Source organism: Geotrypetes seraphini, chromosome 7 (genome assembly GCF_902459505.1).
Source record: "Geotrypetes seraphini chromosome 7, aGeoSer1.1, whole genome shotgun sequence".
In the NCBI taxonomy this organism is placed as follows: domain Eukaryota; kingdom Metazoa; phylum Chordata; class Amphibia; order Gymnophiona; family Dermophiidae; genus Geotrypetes; species Geotrypetes seraphini.
Genome location: NC_047090.1, coordinates 93,470,704 through 93,496,488, shown reverse-complemented (window position 1 = coordinate 93,496,488; position 25,785 = coordinate 93,470,704). Strand labels below are relative to the sequence as shown.

At 42.5% G+C, this 25,785-nt stretch overlaps 1 protein-coding gene across 6 annotated transcripts in view; it reads right to left on the bottom strand.

The window, feature by feature from the left end:
- TTC6 (tetratricopeptide repeat domain 6) overlaps window positions 1–25,785 on the bottom strand; it is a 302,423-nt gene that overhangs the window by 111,102 nt on the left and 165,536 nt on the right. For 5 of the 6 annotated variants that reach the window (XM_033953436.1, XM_033953440.1, XM_033953439.1 and 2 more), the window contains 4 exons: window positions 21,562–21,682; window positions 19,120–19,270; window positions 14,174–14,256; window positions 12,014–12,090 (listed from right to left, as the gene is read on the bottom strand). In XM_033953436.1, the coding sequence (XP_033809327.1) occupies window positions 12,014–12,090; window positions 14,174–14,256; window positions 19,120–19,270; window positions 21,562–21,682 (432 nt within the window). The remainder of the gene's footprint in view (window positions 1–12,013; window positions 12,091–14,173; window positions 14,257–19,119; window positions 19,271–21,561; window positions 21,683–25,785) is intronic. The other variant, XM_033953437.1, reaches the window with a different exon arrangement.

Below are 25,785 nucleotides of genomic sequence, written 5' to 3'. Positions count from 1 at the left end.
TGGACCATGATATCTTACTCAGCTGCCTAGATGCTATCGGCATTACGGGCCAAGTACTAAACTGGTTCAAAGGCTTCCTGAAGTACCGATCCTATCAAGTTTTCAATTAACAAGCCTACTCACAACCATGGACCAACCCCTGCGGCGTCCCACAAGGTTCACCTCTCTCTCCCACCCTCTTCAACCTCTACATGGCCTCTCTTGGACACAATCTATCAAATCTGAACCTCAAATCATACATATACATGGACAATATCACAGTCATCATCCCCATCTCTACCCTTTTGTCCGAAATTAGAGACTTCATTGCATCAGTCATCAACCAGGTAGCGCAATGAACAATTTTAAACTTAAATTAAATCCAGAAAACACCAAATTCTTCATGACCTCCCTGATCACCAAAAACACAAAACCCTCACTTGACATAAATAGAAGCATCTTCCCAATCAACTCCACGATAAAAATCTTAGGCATTACCATCGACCAACAGCTCACATTTGAGGCCCATACCAGCATCCTAATCAAAAATGCTTTAACCTTCTATAGAAACTATGCACACTAAAACCGTTCTTCAATTTTACAGTGTTTAGACTTCTAGGCCAGTCTCTGATTCTAAGTTCACTGGACTACTGCAACATTGTATACCTAGGATCTCATTTTTAAAAAAATAAAAAGACTAAAAATGATCCAAAACATGGCATTGTGCCTGATCTTCAGCCTGAAAAAATCCGATTATATATCCCCGTATTACAGAAAACTACATTGGTTGCCGATTGAGGCCAGAATCATCTTTAAATTTGGTTGCCTTTGCTAGAAGACACTATTCAGCACCTCACCCACCTACCTCCTGAATCCCTCCCGCAAAACATTGATATTCTCATTCCCAGCTCCCAAGAGATGCCACTACAAAAGATTCCTTGACAGAATACTCTCCTTCCAAGCAGGCATAGAAACATAGAAATAGACGGCAGATAAGGGCCACGGCCCATCCAGTCTGCCCACCCCAAAGACCCTCCCCTACCTTTCTTTGTGAATAGATCCCACGTGTCTGTACCATTTGGCCTTAAAATTAGGCACGCTGCTGGCCTCAATAACCTGAAGTGGAAGACTATTCCAGCGATCAACCACCCTTTCAGTGAAAAAGAATTTCCTGGTGTCCCCATGCAGTTTTCCGCCCCTAATTTTCCACGGATGCCCCCTTGTTGCCGCTGGACCCTTGAAGAAGAAGATATCTTCTTCCATCTCGATGCGGCCCATGAGATACTTGAATGTCTCGATCATGTCACCCCTCTCTCTGCGCTGCAATTTATCCAGCCTTTCTTCGTACGGGAGTCCCGAGACCATCCGGGTGGTCATTCTCTGGACCGATTCCAGTCTCAGCACATCCTTGCGATAATGCGGCCTCCAGAATTGCACACAGTATTCCAGGTGGGGCCTCACCATTGATCTATACAATGCCATAATGACTTACGGCTTACGGCTGACGAAACCCCTCCGTATGCAACCCATGATTTGTCTTGCCTTGGATGAAGCTTGCTCCACTTGATTGGCAGCTTTCATGTCCTCACTGATGATCACCCCTAAGTCTCGTTCTGCTACCGTTCTTGTTAGGATCTCGCCATTAAGGGTGTAAGTCTTACATGGGTTATGGCCGCCCAGGTGCATAACTTTGCATTTTTTGGCATTGAAGCTGAGTTGCCAGTTCCTAGACCAGCGCTCCAGGAGGAGCAGGTCGTGCATCATGTTGTCCGGCATTGAATCTTCGTCCGCTGTGTTAATGCCCACAACATTGCCCAGTTTGGCGTCATCGGCAAATAATGTCATTTTACCTCACAGCCCTTCTGCTAAGTCACTTATAAAGATGTTGAATAGGATCGGGCCCAGGACCGAGCCCTGCGGCACCCCACTGATCACCTCCGTCATTTCTGAGGGAGTGCCGCTCACCACCACCCTCTGAAGCCTACCTCCAAGCCAGTTCCCAACCCATTTCGTCAATGTATCGCCCAATCCCATAGAACTCATCTTGCTTAGTAACCTGCGGTGTGGCATCTGGAACAACACCCTTAGCAACCTCATCTTGAACTCCCCCACTTACCAAGCTCTCAGAGCACTGAAAACCCACTAATTCGACAAGTTCATTTGATCCTCCAAGCCCATGACCCTTTCTAAAAACCCTCTGCCCCTCTCTTTCCGCTTCACTTCCCCTTTTCCCCCTCTACTTCCTCCTCTTTCTCTCTTCCCCCTACCCCTTTGACAACTGTTCCCTCTTTGTAACTATCAACTTCTGTATATTGTCTAGAACCAAAAAGGTTCGTTATTCACTTTGTACTTTTCTGCTACTGTATACCGTCTAGAACTGAAAAGGTATGACGGGACATAAATAAAGCTTTATTATTATCTTTGAAAGGTTATTGTTGAGGATGAATGCCACACCATTTTTCCTGTGTGTTTCATGACCAGAATAGCAGATCCAATGCTAGTTTGATTGAAAATGGCCATCCTGTCCATTGGAGTTCACCGATCCCTATCAAATCAATTTTGGTCTTACTAAGGTGATATAAAAACTGCTTAATTTAAACAATTTTTTTATTAAGAAACAGCAAACAAACAACAAATTATACACAGCATCCACAAGAAGAGCAATATACTGAGCAAAAACCCCACAACAATACCCTCACCCAAGGAAGGAAAACCTACAACAGACAATCCAAATAAACAAATGGCATGAGAGGGTGGTACTCTTACACCCGCCCCCTAGTGCAAAAAACAGAATAAGCTCTCCAGCAGTAGAACACCCCCCCCCAAGTCAACCCTTGACCCCAGACATCATATACTATCTGATATCCCTACAAAATCACAACATATGATGCCCCGTCTCCCCAGCCCTCGCCCCCAAGAAGAAAGAAGGAGGAGAGAAAAAAGAAGGAAGAGAAGAAAAAAAAAGGGAGGGGGGAAACCTGCACACTCGCACCTCCGGCACCTCATTGCGGTGCCTCCCAATAAGGTCAATTCAAAGGGAATTTAAAATGGCACTGCGAGCTCGAGGAGACAAGGATTGAACATAAGAATCCCAAACAGTAAGAAAATGTCTTTTACGTTTAGCACTAATATGAGCCTCTACATTCTAATAACATAAATGCATGCAAGCAGTTCTGCCAAGCCCAATAAGATGGTGGAGTAGGATCAACCCAAGCCGCAAGGATCACTTTCTTTCCAAGGGCTCTAATCTTCCGAATATACTGATGGTGACCCCGCTGAGGAAGCCGAAAGGCTTCATATTTATCTAGCAGAAAACCGGCCACCGACAGTGACACCAGATGAGCAAAGAGGGTCTCCAAATAAATCAAGAGCTGTCTCCAAAAAGACTTAACTTTAGGACAGCCCCAAAAAGCATGAAAGAAGGAATGTGGCTGTAAAGCGCACTTCTGACAAAGGAGGGATTCAGCATAATCTGCATAATATAGTTGACTGCGCGCAAGATAGCCACGATGTATAACCCAAAATTGACATTCGCGGAGCTCAGCGCTCACAGAGATGCTAGGAATTCTCTGAATCAGAGCAACAAGATCCAAAGAATCCACAGGGAGGCCCAGATCCTGTATCCAGCGAGCATGTAACGCTTCCCAGTCTGTAGGAGCACCTAAATGTTGCAGATCTTTATACAATCTTGAAATGGTAAACCCATCAGCCAAGTAAGGCGCAATAAGGCCCCCGATCCTAACATCGATATCAAAAGCAAAGCCCGCAGGATCCAGGGTGCGTATGTAATACTGCAATTGGTAAAATGCCAGAAAATCACCCATACACAGCTGACCATCACGCTGAAGATCCATTCACGACCGCATAGAGCCATCATCACGCAAGACATGAGTAAGCAAAACTGTTTAATAAAGTTTGTTATAACATCAAACAGGGCTTTATACATTTTGCAGTAACTGATATGTATTGAGGTGCAAGAAGAGCCTGTTGATCTTGTAACTCCCAATCTCATGAGACAGCAAAATCAATAAGGTCTCTGGGAGAGAACTTGCCCAGAGTGGCTGAGGGTGGGATGTGTGAGTGTGAAAGGACTTGCCCAGAGTGGCTGAGAACCGGTTGTTTGTGTGAGAGATATTGCCCAGAGTGTCCAATCACATTTAATATATTGGTCACTAACGGCAACTATTGTGGAAGTCTTCCTTTTCTCCTGTCCTTATAAATAGGTCCTGCATAGACCCAGTTTATATGAGACTGAAATATAACAGATCATGCCACATATGTATTGGTCTATATGCCAGTTGCAGTGACCTGTATTTGTTATGTATGTTGCTTAGTTAACAATAAAAAGTCCAATAAAATATCAACTGTGTGAAGAAAAAACTGAAGAGGGCAGCAGAGCCCTAGGAAGAGTTGTTGAAAACCTGGAGTGGATTCCTTCTACCTGGCTCACGAGTATGGGAAGAATACCCTACAGTCCAAAATGACACACCTATTGTACTAGAATGTCCATTTCTAAATATCTGCTGCTTGGAGCTCAGAGGTATTCAGTTGAAAACTTTTCAGTCTAGGGGGTACAGTGGTACCTCAGTTTACTAGTGCACCGGTTTGCGAGTGTTTTGCAATACGAGAAAAACATTCGCAAAATTGGCGCCTCGGAACCAAGCGCACCTCGATTTGCGACCACCCCCCCCCCCCGTGAACTGGCACCCTCCCCCCTGCGATCCAGCATCCCCTGCCGTGACCTGAGGTCCCCCCAACCCACCCGAACCCTCTTCTTACTTTAGTGTAGCCTCCGCACCGGCACCAGCACCAGCATGTCCTGTGCGTTGGTGCCAGTGCCCGAAGATCTGCCTCCTGTGCTGGGCCTTGAGCATGTGCGCATGCTCAAGGCCTGAGAGTTCACCCCCGCCGCCATCGGGCACCCCTCCACCGTGACCTGAGGTCCCACCAACCCACCCGAACCCTCTTCTTACTTTAGTGTAGCCTCCGCACCGGCACCAGCACCAGCACCAGCATGTCCTGTGCGTTGGTGCCAGTGCCCGAAGATCTGCCTCCTGTGCTGGGCCTTGAGCATGTGCGCATGCTCAAGGCCTGAGAGTTCACCCCCGCCGCCATCGGGCACCCCTCCACCGTGACCTGAGGTCCCACCAACCCACCCGAACCCTCTTCTTACTTTAGTGTAGCCTCCGCACCGGCACCAGCACCAGCATGTCCTGTGCATTGGTGCCGGTGCCCGAAGATCTGCCTCCTGTGCTGGGCCTTGAGCATGTGCGCATGCTAAAGGCCTGAGAGTTCACCCCCGCCGCCATCGGGCACCCTCCTGCCGCGACCTGAGGTCTCCCCAACCCACCCGAATCCTCTTCTTACTTTAGTGTAGCCTCCGCACCGGCACCAGCACCAACATGTCCTGTGCGTTGGTGCCGGTGCCCGAAGATCTGCCTCCTGTGCTGGGCCTTGAGCATGTGCGCATGCTCAGGGCCTGAGAGTTCATGTTCTCTAAACTCTCAGGCCTTGAGCATGCGCACATGCTCAAGCCCAGCACAGGAGGCAGATCTTCGGGCACCGGCACCAATGCACAGGACATGCTGGTGCCAGTGCCGGTGCGGAAGCTACACTAAAGTAAGAAGAGGGTTCGGGTGGGTTGGAGGGACCTCAGGTCGCGGCGGGGGTTGCACGATGGCGGCGGGGGGGCCTTCGGGGGGAGCAATGCCGGTTCTCATGGGGGGGAGCAGCGCTGCTGGCCTCAGGGGGGAAGGGTGGGAACATATCAAAGCGAGTTTCCATTATTTCCTATGGGGAAACTCGCTTTGATAAACAAGCATTTTGGATTACGAGCAAGCTCCTGGAACGGATTATGCTCGTAATCCAAGGTACCGCTGTACTTGGCTTGAAGAAATTAGGAGACACTGATGTAGACTTCTAGAACAGACATTGGGTTTCTTTTGAGTGGCTGCCAGCACCAATTGGAAGTTTGTGAGAAATGGGAAGAAACTAGATGATGTCCTGCAAGTTAGGGCCTTGAAGAGAAAGTATTCATCTCACATTAATCAGGATCCAAGACCCAAGGAGAGGTCTCCCCCTCTCTATACACCTGTAACCCTCATACACCACCCCAAACCATCTATACTCAGTTTTATACTCCATTGCTTTTAAAATATTCCCTAGCCTACTATTTGCTTTTATCTTTTGGCAGAAAATGGAAAATCATTCTGAAGATATATAGTTGCCTGGGGGAGGGTATTGTGATTGCTAATCCTATGTGTGTTCCAAGGCAGTCATTTTATTTGGGGGAAGGGGAGGGAAGAGGGAAGGGTTTTTCTTAAATATGGGTTTGGATGTGCAAGGGGAAAACAATTTTACGGATGTAATGAAAGATATTGAGATGCATGGGAAATATGATCTATATAGATTATTTGATGATTTGTGGTATTTCTTACAGTCCCTTTTTATTACAATATTATAATGGAGGTGAAAATTTTTTCAATGAATGTTAATGGCCTCAACCATCCAATAAAGAAAAAGAAAATACTTTTCTGAAACAACAAAATGCAGATATATACTATATTCAAGAGACACACTTGGCGGCCATAGAAGCTAAGAAACTGGAAAATGGTTGGGTAAAGCATTGCTTTTTTGCCCCGGCAAAAGGGAAAAAGGTAGGAGTAACCATTTTGGTGAATAAAAAATGCTCAGCTACTTTTAAAATGATAGATTCAGATCCTTTAGGAAGATGGGTACATGTAGAAATGAGCCTGGGAAATATTATGTTGGCGCTATTTAATGTATATGCCCCAAATTCGAAGCAAAGTGAATTTTTTAAAACTCTGCAACAGTTGATACTACCACTGGCCATTTCTAATTTAGTAATGGTGGGGGATTTTAACGCTGTTATGGATCCATTGATGACCAAAAAGCTAGCAAAATTATGAAATCATTAGGTTTAGATAATTTGGTACAAACTTGTGATTTAAAAGATATATGGCGGATACTTCATTTTAATGAACGGTAATTTTCTTTTTGTTCTCAGGTTCACAAATCCTTTTCAAGAATAGATTATATTTTCGTTTCAACTCAGTTAACACAGCAAGTAACACAAGCCTCCATAGATCCAATTATTTTGTCTGATCATGAAGGGGTGTGGATTGAATTTAATTTTGCTGAACAGGAAAATGGTAGATCATTATGGAGATTCGATAATGCATTCTTAGAGGATTCAAATTTTCTTGAAGAATTCCAATTAAAAATGAATGAATTTTTCCAAATTAACGAGTCACAAGAAATCTCAATGGTAACTTTATGGGATGCGTTTAAGGCCACTATGAGAGGTCAAATTATATCATATTCAGTATATGTTAGGAAAAAACTTTAAAAACAATTTTATAATTTGGAACAGGAAATTAAGGTTTTAGAATCAAAATTGGTTGAAAAATGGGAACAAAATACTCTACAGGCTCTTTTAAAAATAAAATGTAAATATAATGAGATTTCTTCACAATTTTCAAGGAAAGATTTGTTTTCTCAACAGACTATGTATTATGGAAGCTTGAATAAGGTGGGAAGATTATTGGCAAATTATTTTAAAGCAAAGAAAAGAAGAACAAAAATTATTGCAATAAAAGATGAAAAGGGTGATTCCCATTCTCAAATTGGACCTATTTTAAAGCAATTCTTAAGTTTTTATAAAGCTTTGTATTCTTCTGAGCCTTATTCAGATAAAGAAAAAGATGGTTCAGAGTTTTTTTAATTAATTAGTGGTCCAAAAGTTCCGGATCATTTAAAAAGAAGCTTAGAAGCGCCTATATCATTAAAAGAATTGCAATCAGCGTTGAAGTCCCTTAGAATTGGATCCGTTCCAGGTGGAGATGGTTTCACAGTAGAATTTTATAAAACATTTCAAAATACCCTTTTAGTTCATTTATTAAATTTATATTAGTCCCAACTAAATAATGGTTGTATTACAGGTACTATGGCAGAATCTGTTACTATAGTCTTGCCGAAGCCAAATGGTTTCAAATTACAGGCCTATTTCTTTAATCAATGTAAATGGTAAACTTTTAGCTAAGACTTTGGCCTTATGCTTGGCTAAGGCTCTCCCTTTTATTATTGGTATGCACCAAACAGAATTTGTTGCTCAGAGACATTCCTCCAACAACACCAGACTGGCTTTTCATATGTTAAATTTAGCAAAAGCCATGAAAGATCCAGCCTTCTCTGTATCTTTAAATGCAGAAAAAGCTTTTGATAGGGTGGAATGGACCTTCATGTATCAAGCAATGGATTGGTTTGGAATAGGTTCAGGATTTATACAAATGATTCAATCCTTGTATAGTTCCCCTTCGGCTAGACTATACAGTGGTGCCTCACACAACGAACTTAATTCGTTCCAGGAGCAAGTTTGTTATGCGAAAAGTTCGTTATGTGAAACGCGTTTTCCCATAACAATACATGTAAAAAAAAATAATTCGTTCTGTAGCATAAAATATGCTAAGATGACATAAAAAAAGATAAATTTATCTTGTTAGAGCTGTTAGCATGATATAGAGGGGATATATGTGAAGGGGAGGGGAGACAGGGGTTTTGTTGATCCTTGCTGTGTATTATAATCACCCCCCACATACTCCCCAGTACCTTTTTTAATTCCTCCCATCTTTCCCAGCCAGTGGCGTACAGGCCAGAAGCGCAGAGATCAGGAGCAATTCCTCTGCACGCCTGTGTGGGCCCATGCCGATCTCCGAATGGCTGCAGTTAGTTCTTGTGAGTCCCGTGAGAGCTGGCTGCAGTTAGTTCTTGTGAGTCCCGCGAGAGCTGACTGCAGCCATTCAGAGATCAGCGCAGGCCCAGGCGGCGGGGGGAGGTTTAAAAATATGCGGTGGCGGCGGGGGGAGGTTTAAAAATATGCGGTGGCGGCGGGGGGAGGTTTAAAAATATGCGGTGGCGGCGGGGGGGAGGTTTAAAAATATGCGGTGGAGGCGGGGGGAGGTTTAAAAATATGCGGTGGCGGCAGGGGGAGGTTTAAAATATGTAGCGCCACTGCACAGGGAGCCAGGCGGAGAGAGGGCAGTTAAGCGATGCAGCTCGGGCGACTTCGTTGTGTGAAACGAAGTCCGTTGTACGAATCAAGACAAGAAGTTCGTTGTGCGCAGCGTTCGCTGTGCGAGGCGTCCGTTATGCGAGGCACCACTGTATATTAATAAATTTGCCTGCCTCTGCTTCAAAACCTTAGCAGGCTCTTCTCCAATCTACCTATCTAAGCACCTTGAAATTGCAGGCCCCTCTTGTACACGAAACACTTACCTGTTTTCCTTTCTTTCCCTGAAGGGCTGCCTCTACAAGAAATTCCTCGATATATCCCTAGCATTCCAAGCGGGCAAATGGAACAAATGCCTTACCGCCCTCATCTCCAATTCCCCCCCCCCTATCAAATGTTCAGGAAGTCACTCAAAACCTACCTTTTTGACAAATTCCTCTAAATTCTCCCCCCTTTTTTCCTTGCCTCCTTCTCTGACCTCGACATACCTCCAGACTCTTCGACTCCTCCAATCTTGTTAGCCACTATATGGCTTAACAAATGGCTAAACATAATCTAACTAATTATCCTGTCTTCGATACTCCTCATACTAATTGCCTTTGCCCTGCCATACCGATCATCGCTGTATGTAACACCGCTGTATGTAACACCATGGTATGTAACTTGCAGTAAATGTAACTTCACTGTAAATGTAACTTTGCTGTAAAAATAACTTTGCTGTAAATGTAGCATCGCTGTAAATGTAACTTCGCTGTAAATGTACAGTCTCTTCATCTGTTAACCACATAGAACTTCCATGGTATTGCGGTATACAAGAATAAAGTTATTATTATTATTATTATTATTATTAATAATCTCTCTGAAAGTTTTAGGTTGCGGAGGGGAGTTAGACAGGGATGTCCCATGTCTCCTTTGCTTTTTGATATTGTATTAGAACCCTTGTTATTAGCTATTCAACAAGCGAAGGAGATACAGGGTATTCCTTATTCAGATCGGGAATATAAGGTCTCTGCTTATGCAGATGATATATTGCTTCATTTGAGGAATCCTGAAACAACCATTCCATGCTTACTTGATGTAATAGAGAAATTGGAAAATTTTCAGAATACAAAATAAATTGGAGCAAATGAGAAGTTCTTCCTATTAATGTTCATTGCACAAAAGGATTATTTGAAAAATTCTTCTTTCTATGGAAAGAGGATGGAATAAAATATTTACGCATTTGGATAAAGAACACACTGGATGAAACAATGAAAGTGAATGAAAAATTTTTATTACAGAAGGTAACAGAAATGTGTGAGCAATGGAATCCTTTACATCTTTTCTGGTGGGGGAGAGTTCAAATTATTAAAATGATATTGCCTGTATCAAATGGGAATGTTACCAGTTTTTTTCAGGAGTCCTTCTATAAAAAGTTAAATAGCATTCTCACACAATATATTTGGCTGGGTAAGACTCCTAGAATTAGCCCTATATTTTTATAAAAACAATTACGGAGGGAGGGGTAAATTTTCCCAATTTTTATAGGTATCATTAAGCCTATATTTTGCGCCAAGGTATGTATTGGATCCTCCCAGAGCCCATTGAAAATATCCCAGATTGGTTATGGTTGGAATGGCAACTCATATTACCTCTGCGATTATGCCATGTTCTCAGTATCAAAATGCCTAGATTATATAAAGAAAACAGAATTCTAGTAGATACATGGAAAACAGTATGATATGTCAATAATTTAACACCTATTCCAATTCACAAATCAACCCATTTGGCTAAACTCCAAGATTCAAATTGGCATATTTAAGGTCATCTGGAAGCATTGGATGATAGCAGGAATACGTACTTTAGAGGATGTTATATCTAATGGTAAGCTGCTTGACTTTTCACAGTTGCAACATAAATTTGGACTTAATAAATCACAAAGTTTAGATGGTTGCAACTGAAGCAGGTCATTCAGGTTGGGTTCCCTGAATGGAAAAATTTAAATAATCAATATAGTTTGGAATTATTTTGCTTTCAGGTGGACTTCCTGGGATATCAGGCCGCACAGTAGTATAAATTGATAGCTGGATTTATAAACAAGAAACCAAAAACTGGACTTAGGGACATTTGGAGTATTGAGATTAAGCACCAAATTTCTGCATCTCAATGGCCATGAATTTGGACTTAGAGGTTGAGATGTACAATGTCAGCATCTATGAGACAAACTTGTTTTTTTCTGTTACATAGAGCATTATGGACCCCTGTTCGGTTACAAAAGTTAGATAGCTCTAAGTCAAATAAATGTTGTCATTGTCATCTCGAAGTAGGGACTTTAGATCATTTATTGTTCTATTGTCCACTTATTTTGGCTTTTTGGAAATCAATATGGGACCAAATAAATTGTTTATTGGAAAATCATGTGGCATTATCCTACGATACTATGCTATTTGGTGTATCAATGAGAGCTAAAAGTCAAATATCAGCTAAGAACAACAGGCTTTTATTAATAATGACAGGAGTTGCCATACAAATTACGAGCAATTGGAAGGAATTGGAAAAGGCTTAACTATAGTTTTTGGTGGAGTTCATTGTGTCATATATATAAAATGGAAAGAACATTAACCATTCAGAAAGGAAATTTTAAAAAATTTCAAGATGTGTGGGAGCCATTAGCAAATTATTGTAACGTCTAATATTGTTTTCCCTTATAAATATGCACATCCGGGAGGGGGGCGGTTGGGGGTCTGATAGGATAATAAATTTGGATATATTAGAATGAGGGTCAATATAGAAATTTTATATGTTGAACATTGTGATTGTTTAGGAGGGAGGGGGAATTAATTCTGAAATAGATATTAATAGATATTAAGTGTGGTATTGAAAAAAATGTTGTATTTTATTGTTACACTTATTGTAAGTTTTGAAAATAATAAAGAATTGGGGGAAAAAAACATTCTGAAGGAAGCAAAGATTATTCATTATCCCTAAAGCATATATCTTCTATATATTGAAAATTCCATATCATACCTTCATTCACTTCAGCAGCATATTGTACACAGAAGCTTGCAAGATCATATTTCTTCATCTCATACAGATATTGTCCTCTATAAAAAACAAAAATAATATATATATATATATATATACCCTTTAAAAATCTCAAGATCTTCTAATGCTAAAGAAATGAACTATGATTTGGTCTGGATTTCAGTTCTGATATTTTCTCTAAAATGTATAGCATTTCAGAAAAGAACTCCATTTTTGTAACTCAGTCATAAAACTTATGGTTAGCCATCACATTATACTAATGACCCCAAACAATTGACTCCAAGCCTATCTGACTATGTATTCAGATGTATGCTAGTAGAATAAAGATACTTGAACTGAATGGTATAACTAACTGCTCTAGAAGTATTGATGATGTGTGTATGTGTCAAAAAGAGTAAAAGGAAAAAGAAAAGGGAAATTTTTCATTGAATTACACACTGATATACTGATTCCATTTTTTTCATCTGGCAATTTCCTCCTGTTCCATTACCCTTCCATGTTGATTAAAAGTTGGAATTTGGCATCTTGACCCTTCAATTACAAATACCCAAAGATAAACCCACCACCACTACCACAATTGTTTACCTCTCCCCTGCCCCAAAAGATGCACACTTTGGTCATTGCTGTGACACTCCTCAGCTGGGGGATGTGCATCAAAGTTCCTTCCAGAGCTCTGCAATTATGGGCCCTGTGTTCATCAATGATGATGATGATGATATTTGCAACATCCCCAGCTCCAGCTGACTTAGGACAGAACTACAGGATTGAACTACACATCTTTCACACAGCCTTTGGATTCTTTTGCTTCCAACAGATATGGATATTTTCCCAATAAAAACCTGATAATAGTAAATCAGATTTAAAAAAAGATTTTGTTCCATACTGATTACTGCCTCCAAAGCAAAAAAATGAACATAAATGGGAATATTCTCAGAAGACTGTGTTTATGAGGAGCTAGCTAAATTAAAAATAGACAAAGCGATGGGGCCTGACGGGATACATCCGAAGGTACTCAAGGAACATTGAGAGGTTCTGGTGGCTCTGTTGTCTCATCTTTTCAGTGCTTCCTTAGAGTCTGATATGGTCCCAATGTCAGAGGGAAGGCATTCGGGTCAGCTGCAGCCTGCACACAGGAACCGCGGCTGCAGCTTTGTGAAGAAAGCTGCGGCTAGGAAGGAAGGAGCTGGCCAGAACAGTAATGCGTACCAAGGGGGGAGGGCGGGAAGGGGGGGGGGGAGCGGTCCAACCCAGGTGCAGCATCGTGAACTTCTTCTGCCAGTGTCAAGCTTTCCTCTACCAGGTCCTGTCAGGAGAGGGGAGGGAAGGGGAGGGGGAGAGAAATGCTTCACCCAATTGGGGGGAGAGAGGGAGGGAGGGAGAATGAAGACCAGGGAAGGGAGAGGAGGGGAGAAGAAAGAGATGCCAAAGGAAGGAAGGGAGGGAGGGAAATGAAGGAAGGAAGGAAAAGAGATACCAGACCAGGGGTACAGAAGGGAATGAGGAGCATGAGGGGAAGCAAAGGGAAGGAGACAGAGATGCCAGAACAGGGGGAAGGAGGGAGGGAGGAAAAGGAAGGAAAGGAGATGCCAGATCATGGAGGGGGAGGGAGAGATAGAAGGGAAGGAGAGAGATGCCAGGGGAGGGGAGGGAAGGATGTCGATGTGATGATGTCACGCATATGCATGATGTTATCACGGCGACGTCCACGCATTTCCGGGTGCCTCGAGCTGTGGTTTGAGAGACACTGGTCTAGTCCAATGGTTAAGTTGGCCTTGGTAGGCACCTACATTCCTTTATAGAATACGCTTCAAATAGACACCCCTTTATAAAATTGCCTTTTAAAAGGTGTAATTTTATAAATGATTGTCCATACATAAAGTTCCTTTTATGCTTAACAGGGTTCATATAAAATATATCTTTGAAAAATAGGTGACCTGTTACCTTGCACAGGTCCATGTTATTTTATAACAAATAATTTCTACATATAAACTTTTTAATGTATGCAGATGCTTATATTAAGCCAAGCAGTATAGCAAATGTAATGAACTGTTACTGTTTAAAATATCCTCAAAATGTGCTACAACCAAACACTGCATGATTTTTATCACTATATATATATGAAAATAAAACTGATATTTCTACCTCAGGACATTTAGATGCAGTCCATCAGGCTGAAGGTGGATGGCTCGAGTTATATCTTTTAATGCATTGTTTAAATCATGTATCTATGGTTTGGAAAAGAAAAAAAAAAACATTTTCTTGCATCATTAAAAAGAAGTATAGTTTGAACATTAAAACATTATTTCCTACCTTTCCTTAAATTCACATCAAGTATAACATTAAGGGGTTCTTTTACTAAGCTGAACTAGTATCACTCTGCATTAGACTAGTGTTTCTCAACTCCGTCCTGGAGTACCCCCTTGCCAGTCAAGTTTTCAAGATATCCACAATGAATATGCATGAAAGAAATTTGCATATAATGGAGACAGTGTATGCAAATCAAGTTTATGCAAATTCAATGTGGATATCCTGAAAACCTGACTGGCAAGGTGGTACTCCAGGACTGAATTGAGAAACACTGCATTAGACATTAGTACGAACCTCTAATTCATGTTAAAACAGCCAGCGTGCCAAAATATCTGTGCTAGCTGCTTAATGCAATAGGTGGGTGTGGCACAGACATAGTAGAGGCCTGGCCAACAGTGACAGCTAGTGCATGGGTTCGCTGCATTACATCAGCTGTCATGACTGCCAACAGCACAAGCTGAAACCTATTGTCATCTCAGGAGTAGGCGGTAAGTGCACCATTATACTGATAGCTTGCAGTAAGGATATCCACTTCTCCACCAGATTCTCAACTGCATCAATGTGGGTCTTCCCCAATCCAATCCACCACATTGGCCCACCAAGATCACCCCCATCAGATCTGACCCCCTTGAAAGACTCCTCCAACATGACCTAAAGAGGAAGTGTCACAGTAGCCCTGACCCTTTTCACACCCCTCTCCCCTCATGCTCCCCCCAAAATTTACCTGGGGGATCCCTGGTGAGCTAGTAGGACAAGGCAGGATCACTCCCCCTCCACTCCCACCCTATATGACACTGGCAACAAAACAGCCACCATGACTTTTAGAAATAGTCTTACAGTAGTACCATGCTGGGGCATCCTGCCTTGCTCCGTTAATCTATGAAAAAATGCCCCTTGGATAATTCCTGAGGGTTCTGAATTAACAAGAGGGTCACTTTGCCATTAGGGGAGACAGAGGCAGGATTATTGTGATACTTTCTATTTGGGAGATGGGCTTTTGGGGATTGAATAAGGTAGGGGTCTTTCAGGACGTAATATGGGAGTAAGTCGGGAAAAGGAGATATGTTGAGAAGGGGTTGTGCCACTGAGGCAGTCCACCATTACTTAATAAAAGTGTTCCAATACCACATAACATGTAGTGCTCCTGTGCTGGCACTGCATGTGACACAGTGCTGTGAAGAAACTCTCTGCCCTGTGTGGTAAATTCAGGAAAGATTTGGGGCACACCCCTTGCATTTACCACACAGACTTTATGCGTACTGTACCTTATGTTTTGCATGTAAGGTACAGTAAGTACTAAAACTTAAATGCACTTTAGTAAAACATAGAAACATAGAAATAGACGGCAGATAAGGGCCCACGGCCCATCTAGTCTGCCCACCTTAATGTCCCTCCCCTACCTTTGCCCTGTGAATAGATCCCATGTGCCGATCCCATTTGGCCTTAAAATCAGGCACGCTGCTGGCCTCAATCACCTGTAGTGGAAGACTATTCCAGCGATCAACCACTCTTTCAGTGAAAAATAATTTCCTGGTGTCACCTCGTAGTTTCCCGCCCCTGATTTTCAACGGATGCCCTCTTGTTGTCGTGGGACCCTTGAAAAAGAAGATATCTTCCTCCGCCTCGATGCGGCCCGTAAGATACTTGAACGTCTCGATCATGTCCCCCCTCTCTCTGGAGGTCCACTAAGTGAAACTGCTCTTAACACTGCCTCACCAGAGCTGTTTAAGTATGCCTAAATAAATCTCTGTACTTAGGATACAAAATTAAACGTCGCTGTGGTCTTCCATGCTTTTTTTCCACATCTTTGACCTAACTAACCTAGCAATTAAAAGAATCCTGTTCATGGTTGAGCTAATGGTGAGGCACAAAAAGGAAGCGTAATCTAAGTAGTAAATGGAAGCTTAGATTAGATTAGTAAATAGGTTTTAGCACAGGGGCCCCCAAATGTTTCATACTAAAGAACCACATCACAGATTTCAGATCACCAAGAGGGCTGGAAGAAAATGGAATGAGGGCACCATATAAAGCCCTTCCATTGATTTGAAATAGTGAAGAATAGGGAAGGCCCCTGTGGCAGATAAATATATCCCATGTGCTTTCCCTTTTTCCTCAGTATCTGCCCCTGGAGAAGTGTGAAGTAGGAAGATGGCAGGGGAGAATATATGGCTGGTTCTAAGAGAGAGGTTGTACAGGCTCAGCATTAAAGATAGTGAACTACTGTCTGCCTTTGCTCACCCACTCCACCCCCACAGCTCACCCACTCCCTAGGCTCAAATTACTCTTATACTATTTTTAAATTACCCCTCTACATTTCCCCAGCTGATCTTAACAAGGACAATCTCCACAAACCTGAAACACCTATCCACCAAAACCTCTCACCAGATCTGAAAACTCGCCCTTATCCCCACACCTGAAGAGGCGCTGAGGGAGGATCTGCTCTAAGAAGAAGAAACATCCACTGGAATATCTTGCTTGCAGGCATTCAAACTTGGGAAAGGTAAACTTGGGTTTCAGTAGGTTATTTAATTGTACAGTAGTTCTCTTTTGTTTTAGCTCAGCAAAATCAGTTAGGCAATAGTATAGTCTTTAGATTCTCTGTTAGGGTTTCATGCAAAACAGTGTTTTAGTCTATATCAGTATTTTAAGTTGCATTCCAGGGCATAATATCAAATTAGGGAACAAATAGAGGTTGAGGAAAGTCTCTGATTGGTGTTAATTTAATTCCCTCCCACGCACCCAAAGGCTGAGCTTTTTGATTTATAGGCCCTTCAGCCAACCAGGTAGGATTTTTCTGTCCTTTATTCTTCCAGGTGTAAGTACTTCTGCAACCACAGTAAAGCTGGGAAACATCGTGTCACCACAGCTGCTGCTCAGGTTACAGCTTCTGTTTCTGTGCAGACAGAAAATGCTACTCAGGTAGAGGGAGTGATTCCATGTGCAAGCTGCTTTCAGCTTGAAACCCTCATGAAGGAAGTAAAAGAACTGAGAGAGGAGGTGGCAAAACTGAGAAGCATCCGTGAGAATGAGAGGTACATTGATGAAATGGTACATGAGGTGTCAAAGATTTCCAGCAATGGGGAAGAAGAGGCTCTGTTGAGGGAAGACAGCTAGACTCAGATTATGGAACCCTGCAAGATTGGTACAGTGACTCCATCTGCCCTTGAACTGAAGAACCAGTATGTTGCCTAGGAATTGGAGGAGATGAGAGCATACAAGGGAGAGGAAGGATCAATGCTTGAAATCCCCAAAATTACTGGATCTGTGACCACTAGCAGGTGTAAGGTAGTAGTGGTTGGTGATTCCCTTCTAAGAGGTACAGAAGCGCCTATCTGCAGATCAGACATGATGTCCTGGGAGGTATGCTGTCTGCCTGGTGCCAAAATCCAAGATGTTATGGAGAATATGCTGAGACTCCTCAAATCTGACTATTATCCAATGCTGCTTATCCACATTGGTACTAACTATACTGCCAGGTACGCCTGTGAACGTATCAAAAGTGACTTTGTGGCTCTGGGAGAGAAAGTGGTATTCTCGTCCATCCTCCCTGTTGAAGGTAAAGGCCATAGAAGAGAAGCTTGCATCCTGGATATGAATGTGTGACTACGTGGATGGTGTTGTCAAGAGCTTTTTGGCTTCCTGGACAATGAGATGATTTTCCAAGGGCTGCTGAGCAGGGATGGTGTGTAACTATCAAAGAAGGTAAGAAGTGTCTTTGGAAGCAGGCTGGCTAATCTACTGAAGAGGGCTTTCAACTAGAAGCGATGAGGCAGGGTGATCAAAGCACCTGGGTGAGTATAAGCTCTCAGCTAAGTAAATCACTGAATACCTGGGGACAATGTCTGGAAAGCGGTATATACTAATGCTCGAAGTATGGGAAACAAGATTTTGGATCTAGAAGCTGTGATGAAAGAACTTGCGGCAGCCTATCAAGGAGCGGTGCAGGGCTAGCCGGCAGCACGAAAAGCTCGCTGCTACGTGCCGGCCTGGGTGCGCCGCTGGCTACTTACCTTTATAATCTTCTGGAGGATTTCAGCGCAGGATACATGCTGGACCACCAAGGAACAAACAGGTATGCAAGAGAGGGAAGGCGGGAGGCTGGTAATTGTTAGTGTCGGCCAGGCAAGAGACGGGAGGGATCCCTCCTGTCCTGGCCTACTACTAGGTGGTTTAAGTTAAAGGGAATGGTTACTGGTAATCTGCTGGCTGGATTAGAGGGCAGAGGGGAGTATGGGACAATCAAGCCATTGTGACATCACTGATGAGGTTGGCTCTTTTTAGGTGGAAGAGGGTACAGGGAAGGAAGGTGGGACAATGTTCAGGGCCTGGCAGGGAGGGGGGGGGACAGTATTCAGAGCCTGGCAGGGAGGGGGGCTGAGTGCAGAACCTTGCAGGAGAGGGCATGATGGACGGGACACTGGGTGCAGATCCTGGCAAGGCATGGCACTTGAATATTAAGCCCACGACTTATATTCAAGTCAACCATTTTTCCTCCTTTTGGGGGGGAAAAATGGGGGTCTCGACTTATATTCGGATCAACTTATAGTTGAGCATATATGGTACTTTACATTTATAGTTAGTTATTTATTTATTTTTGTATTTATCACATAGTCACAGGGTAAATGTGGTAAATTACACAGAGCAGATATAAAAACAAAATAAAAGTGGCATTAGTATTAGGTTTACTGTATGCAAGCCACACGTTTGTTTGATGGTCACACTGCTAACATTGAAAACAATGATTTAAGATTACAAATAAATAGGAAAATAAAAAAAATTACCGTATGATATGCTTCAGCTCTGCATATGTAGGCTCTTACATACACAGGATTAGCTTTGATGGCATAGGTGAACTGATTAATAGCTTTATAATATTGATCCGTTTGTAACAGGAAAATCAAGCCAATATTTACATATGCCACAGCAATGCTTCTGGAAGTAAATCAAAGAGAATTATTTATATTTCTTAAGTTACTTGAATAAACTTTGTAGAATGCAGAAGCCTAATGGTTAGTGTAGTGGGCTGAATCGAGCCTGGAAAATTAGGGTCAATTCCCACTACAACTCTCTGGGCCACTTAATCCTCTATTGTTCCAGGTACAAAGCTTAAATTGTGAGCCCTCTAGAGACAGAGAGAGTACCTGCATATAATTATATGCAAACTGCTTTGGTTGTACTACAGAAGGCAGTATATCAAATCCATGACCCTTTGACCCTAGTGTAATATGTGTTTCCAACAAATGTTATAGGAATTTTTGTTTTTATATTTTGGTGATCTACATTTGCTGCCACAAACCTATGTATTTTCGAAGTACTACAGCTAGCTTTGTCAAATATTGAAATCCATAGACTTGAAACCTAAACCTTTACCACAGATAACAGAAGAGTTTGTATAGCTAAAGGATTTCTAGTAGTCATATACATTTAGTCTTGTTTGTACCTGTACCAAATATGTTGCTTCTCCTTTACAGGAATGAAAAACATTGTTTCCCCTTCTTAGTAATCTATCAGGCATATTGAGATAGTTTGTGATTATTCCATATTGGGCGAGGGTGTATCTCTGTTCTGTGTGTATGAAAAGGACATAGTTTTCAGTTGGCATTGACTATAGGATCAATTGACTGTGCGGGATCTGGCTTGTTTAGTTTTACAATGTATGTGTTGGTGTTCTAGTGCTCACTGCAGTGTTTAAGATGCTGCCTTTTCCTAGGTACACTCTTGTTGTGCGATATGTGGATTGTTACTAAAAAAATCATATTTTTTATATAGATGGGGATGTGTCAAAAATGATGGGCCCCGGGTGTCACATATGCTAGGTACGCCACTGGTAGCACATTTGACTTGGTAGACCATGAGATTCTATTGGGTTGTTTGGATGCTATGGGAATTTCTGGAAAAGTTTGAGACTGGTTTCAGGGTTTCTTGGAAAAAAGATCGTATCAAGTCTTTAGCAACAGTCAGTACTCCAATTCTTGGAGTAACCCTTGTGGGATACCTCAAGGTTCACCATTATCACCCACTTTGTTCAACATCTATGTTGCTTCCTTGGTCAATCTTTTACAAAGCTTAAATGTAATCTTTCACATTTATGCTGATGACATCACAATATTAATACCAGTCATTTCTCTTACCACTGAAATAAAAAATCAGATTACTTTTATCCTAACTCAGATTGAACAATGGACCATTGAATTTAAATTGAAATTAAACACTGAAAAAATACAGATTCTGTTTGGCTAGTCCCAATGATAAAATTACGGATAAAATTCTCTACTTAAGAGGACAAGAATATCCAATAGCCTAGTCTCTTAAAATTTTAGGAGTCATACTCGACCGCCACTTAACCCTGGGGGAGCATAATTATATGCTTGTAAAGAAATGTTGTGTTCCATCAAAAAATATTTTGACCCTACTTCTTTCAGATTATTAGTTCAAGCATTAATTTTATCTATTCTTGACTATTGCAATATAATCTATTTGAGAGCTTATAAAACCTTCTTGGGAAGATTAAGGCTAATCCAAAATACAGAGGTCTGTTTAATTTTCGGATTAAAAAACAGGAACATGTTAGCCCTTACTACCTTCAGCTGCACTGATTGCCAATGGAAGCAAGAGTACTTTTCAAATTTGCTTGTATTTGCTATAAGATGTTATTTGGATTAGCTCCGCTATATCTCCTCTTTCATTTTGAATGGTATTGTTCGACTAGGCCTACTCAGCATACTGGTTTACTTACTTTTTCTAATCCAAAAAATTGTTGTTATAAAAATTATTTTGATCGATCTTTGGCTTATCAAGCAGGTAAAGTTCAAGTATGGTTAGATTCAACAATCTGCATTTTATTGCACCTTTAGAAAATTGGTTAAGACCTATTTGTTCAAAAAATTTGTTACTTGATTGATGACTATGTCATAGTTTCTTATTGAATTTTTCACTATTGAAATATTGTACTGCTTTTCTGTGTGCTTTGTATCATCACTGGAATGTCCAGTCCTCTTATTCTCTTATACGTACAGCGCTGCATGCATCTGGTAGCACTATAGAAATAATAAGTAGTAGTAATAGTTTTTATATGTCTACATAATGGGTTTCCTTTTCTTTCTTTGTACTGTAAACTGCTGAATTTTCTGAAGAAAAATAAGATGGTATATAAAGTGAATAAACCTGTAACCTGTATCATTTTTGTGTTTAATCAAGAGAGTGCTAATTATACAGGCATGTACCTGTCCAGACTAATCACAGTTTCAAAATCGCAAATGGCTTCAGGCCATTTTCTTAAATCTGTGTATATAATCCCTCGATGCAAAAATGCTTTCAAATTTTCACGCCCATCATTGATCAACACTGAAAAGGAGAGAAGCAGAGGTATAAAATATATTCATTTTATAGGTTTCAACATTCATTTTATCACATTTATCATTTGTTCTTTTGGATTCTAATAGATACGTTTTCTATGACCCATTTGCAATTTAAGGCTTTTCTTGATAACTTCCAGAAATGGATAGGGGACTATAAGTAATGGGGCTTAGTTAATGGAAGGTATAGGAATGTAACTATCTAGGTATTGATATACTGATTGTATTTTTTCTACTGATTAAGCTTCTTTTCTTATACGATCTTCTCTAAAATTGTGGACTTATAGGACATTTAGGCCCGGATTCTGTAAAGGACGCCCATCCTGGGCGTTCTATACAGAATCGGACGTACACCCGCTCAAACTAAACCCGATTCTGTAACTGGCGTCCATTTTGCAGACGCTGATTACAGAATCGGGTTACTTTAGACGCGGCCGCTATACTTAATCGCGGCAAGGGATCTCCCTGCCACGATTAGTATTGCGGCTGCGGCTACAGCCACCAGTCTTCCCTCTCCCCCCCTCCTGACGATCGCGACCCCTCCTGCCCACAGAACCCATGATCGCCGGCAGGAAGGTGTGCAACCCTATGGCAGGAGGGCCCTTAGGCGCCTGGGCCAATCCGGCCCTAGGATCCTGTGGCTTGGGTAGGGAAGGGATGGGCCCACCTCATTTGGATGGAGGCCGGCTGCTGGCCGGACGGTGCAGGGACCCGTCTGGCCAACTTACGAGTAAGCCCAAGGGGGGGTTCCGAGGTGGGAGGTTTCATTGGGGGGGTCCTGGGAGGGGGGGTTGGGGCGTTTTGATGGGGGGTCATTGGAGGAGGTCCGGCAGGAGGGGTTGGGTACCCTCCTGCCGGCGATATTTGCAGGGCGGGGCCTACCAGCAGGAAGGGTTAAGCACCTTCCTGCCGGCATCGTGGGTTCTGTGGGCAAGAGGGGTTGGGCACCCACCTGCCACGATCGTCAGGGGTGGGGTGGGGGGTCTATCGGAAGGGAGGGTTGGGCACCTTCCTGCCAACAATTGTGGGTTCTGTGGGCAGGAGGGGTTGGGCACCCTTCTGCCGCGATCGTTGGGGGGGAGAGGGGAGACTGGCAACCATAACAGCGGCTGCTATATTAATCGCAGCTGGGAGATCCCTTGCCACGATTAAGTATAGTGGCTGCGTCTTATTTACCATGTAGGCCAGCATTTTGCTGGTCTACATTGTAAGCATCTCCTGCTCTACTAGGGACACGCGTAGGGCCGCCTAGGTTCACCTAAAGTTATCGTCTAGCCTTAGGCGAGCTTAGGTGGACTTGCGGGCCTCCCTAGGCTCCCAGAGGCATCTTAAATATAGGCGGCCTGTCTGGGGAGCATTTTTTTAGAAAATGTGCCTCCCGTTTGGCTGATTAGACGGATGCACTTTGCAGAATCGGGGCCTTAATGCTTTTCATTTTTCTGTGCAGATGTTTATTATATGCTGGATTTATTTTTCTTGTTAAATATGTATAATTCAGTTGAACGTTTTTGCTAATGCATGATATATGCTCGTATTATTTAAGATGCAACTAACATATTTAACAAGCCAGTTTTTAATAAATTTCTAAAATGTATATAAGAAGTAGAATTAACAAGCAGGGGGGCGAAATTCAGGGTCCCAAAGTGCTGCTTTTTAAGCAAGTTGTCTGCTAACATATCTTTTGTGTGAGCAACCTTTCACCAAAGGAAAAGCAAAGACACACTTTACTTTCTAAGCCTTCAGAAATATCACTCAGATATTAAACAGAACTGGTCCCTGAGGCACATCACTATTTACCTTTCTTTCTTCTCAGCAAATTCCACTCACACCATCCTCACCACCATTCTTTCTTCTCAGCAAATTCCACTTACCACCATTCCACTCACCACCATCCGCCTGTTAAGCAACTAATTTATAATCCAGGTCACCACTTTGAGTCCTAACTTCAGCCCGCTAAGTTTATTAATGAGTCTCCTACAAGGGACCATGTTAAAGGCTTTGCTAAAGTCCAGGTAGACCACATTTAGCACACCTCCTCTATCCAATTCTCTGGTCATCCAGTCAAAGAAGTCAATCAGATTCATTTGGCAAAATTTCTTCTTGGTGAAGCCATGTTGTCTCAGATCTTGTAGCCCATTCAATTCCAGGTAGTTCACTATCATTTCCTTCAGCAGAGCTTCCATTATCTCTCCAACCACAGAAGTAAGGTTCACTGGCCTGTAGTTTTCAACTTCTTCTCTGGTACCACTTTTGTGAAGAGGGACCACATTCGCTCTACTCCAATCCCAAGGAACATCTCCTGTCTCCAAGGATTTATTGAACAAATCTGCAATTTGTCCCGCACGAATACCCTAAGGTGAATTTCATCCAGTCTCATGGCTTTGTCTATTTTTAGTTTTACCAGTTGTTCATAAACCCTTCAGTGAACAGTTTGATATCTACTCCACTCTCATATATACTCTTATCAGCCAAACATGGTCCTTCTCCAGACTTTTCTTCCATGAATACAGAACAGAAGTTCAGTAAAACCCTTGAATTGCAAGTAACTTTGTATACAAGTTGTGCGGGTAGCCAGCCAGCTTTAAAAAAAGGACACCAATCTTGTGCTCCTTAATTTTCCCAATACCTGCCCTGCACACCATATAAACAAAAAACCTGAGTGCCATCTCATCAGTGCATCCTGAGTGCCCATCTTATCAGTGCATCCTGCGTGTTCATTCCAGAAGCTGTGTGCCCAGAAGCTGTGTGCCCACCCCACCAAGCCGCCACTCTTACCTCCAGGTCCCTCTCGTGCCCAGCCCATCTCCTCTCCTCAGAGCTGCGGGCCCAAATTCCAGTGGCGCTCACGTGACAGTCTCGGCCAATGGCTCAGCGGTGCTCCAGTCCAGGCCATAGCAACAGGAGCTCGAGGGGGCGGTGGTGACCGCCGCCTGGTGTGCAAGGGTCCCGGCAGAGATGAGCCCTGGTTGCACTTGGCCAGGTGGAAATGAGGCTTTAGCCCACCCCTTTGCAATGACAGGTATGCACCCCTTTACTTGATTTGGAATAGGTGTTGGTGGCAAGGATGATGTAATTTGGGGGGAGAAGCCAGCACGCTAAAAACTGCGTATAGTCGAAACCACAGGAACCGAAACCGCAAATAAGGAGGGAGGAGTGTACGAGTATTTTGGATTACAAGCATGGTTTCGGAATGAATTATGCTCGCAAACCAAGGTTTTACTGTATTTGTTTAGCAAAGACACTTTTCCACATAGCAGTTCTCAGCATCTTCCTTTTTTCTCCATTATACCTGGAAAAGCCTTGTCTCCTCTTTTCACATCTCTAGCCATTTTTTCTTCAGCCTGCACTTTCGCCAATCGTATTTATCTCTTCACTATGAGTTGTATATAGTATTGTTTTCTGTGTTTGTCTTGCATTCTTTTGCATTCCTTGAATGCCGCTTCTTTTGCCTTTATTTTTTCAGCCGTTTTGAGAACCATAATGGTTTCCTTTTCTTCTTGCTTTTATTAATTTTCCTTTAGAATTCAGTAGCCATTTTTATAGTTTTTTCTTTAAGAACACCCTCATTTTACAGAAATCAGAACGCTTAGAATCCAGGACTTTGAGTTTTGTGTGTCCACAGTCCACTTTAGCTCTTATATCAAACCATACCGTAGGATGGTCACTGTTACCAAGGTGGACATTAGACACACGTTTTCCATTCATCCACATCAGATTCAGCATGGGTTCCATCACTATTTGTCTGAGCAAAGCGCTTTAAAGGGCATCCACAATCTCTTGGCTTTTTTCTGATTCTGCAGTTGACATTCCAGTCTTCATCAGGAAGGTTGAAATCTCCAAGTAGGAGCACCTCTCCTTTCAGACTCAGTTTTTGGATATCTGCAACCAGCTCTTTGTCCAGCTTCGCCATTTGTGCTGGAAGCCTATAGATGACTAATGTGTATATAGGAGTTCATCCTCGCTCTTCAAGCTGATTCATAACGCTTCCTCCATTTCCCCAGGACCCCTCTATTTCTACTGCTTTTATATCGTTTTTCACATATAGCGCCACACCGCCACCCTCTCAGCCATCTCTAGCATTTCTAAAAAGGT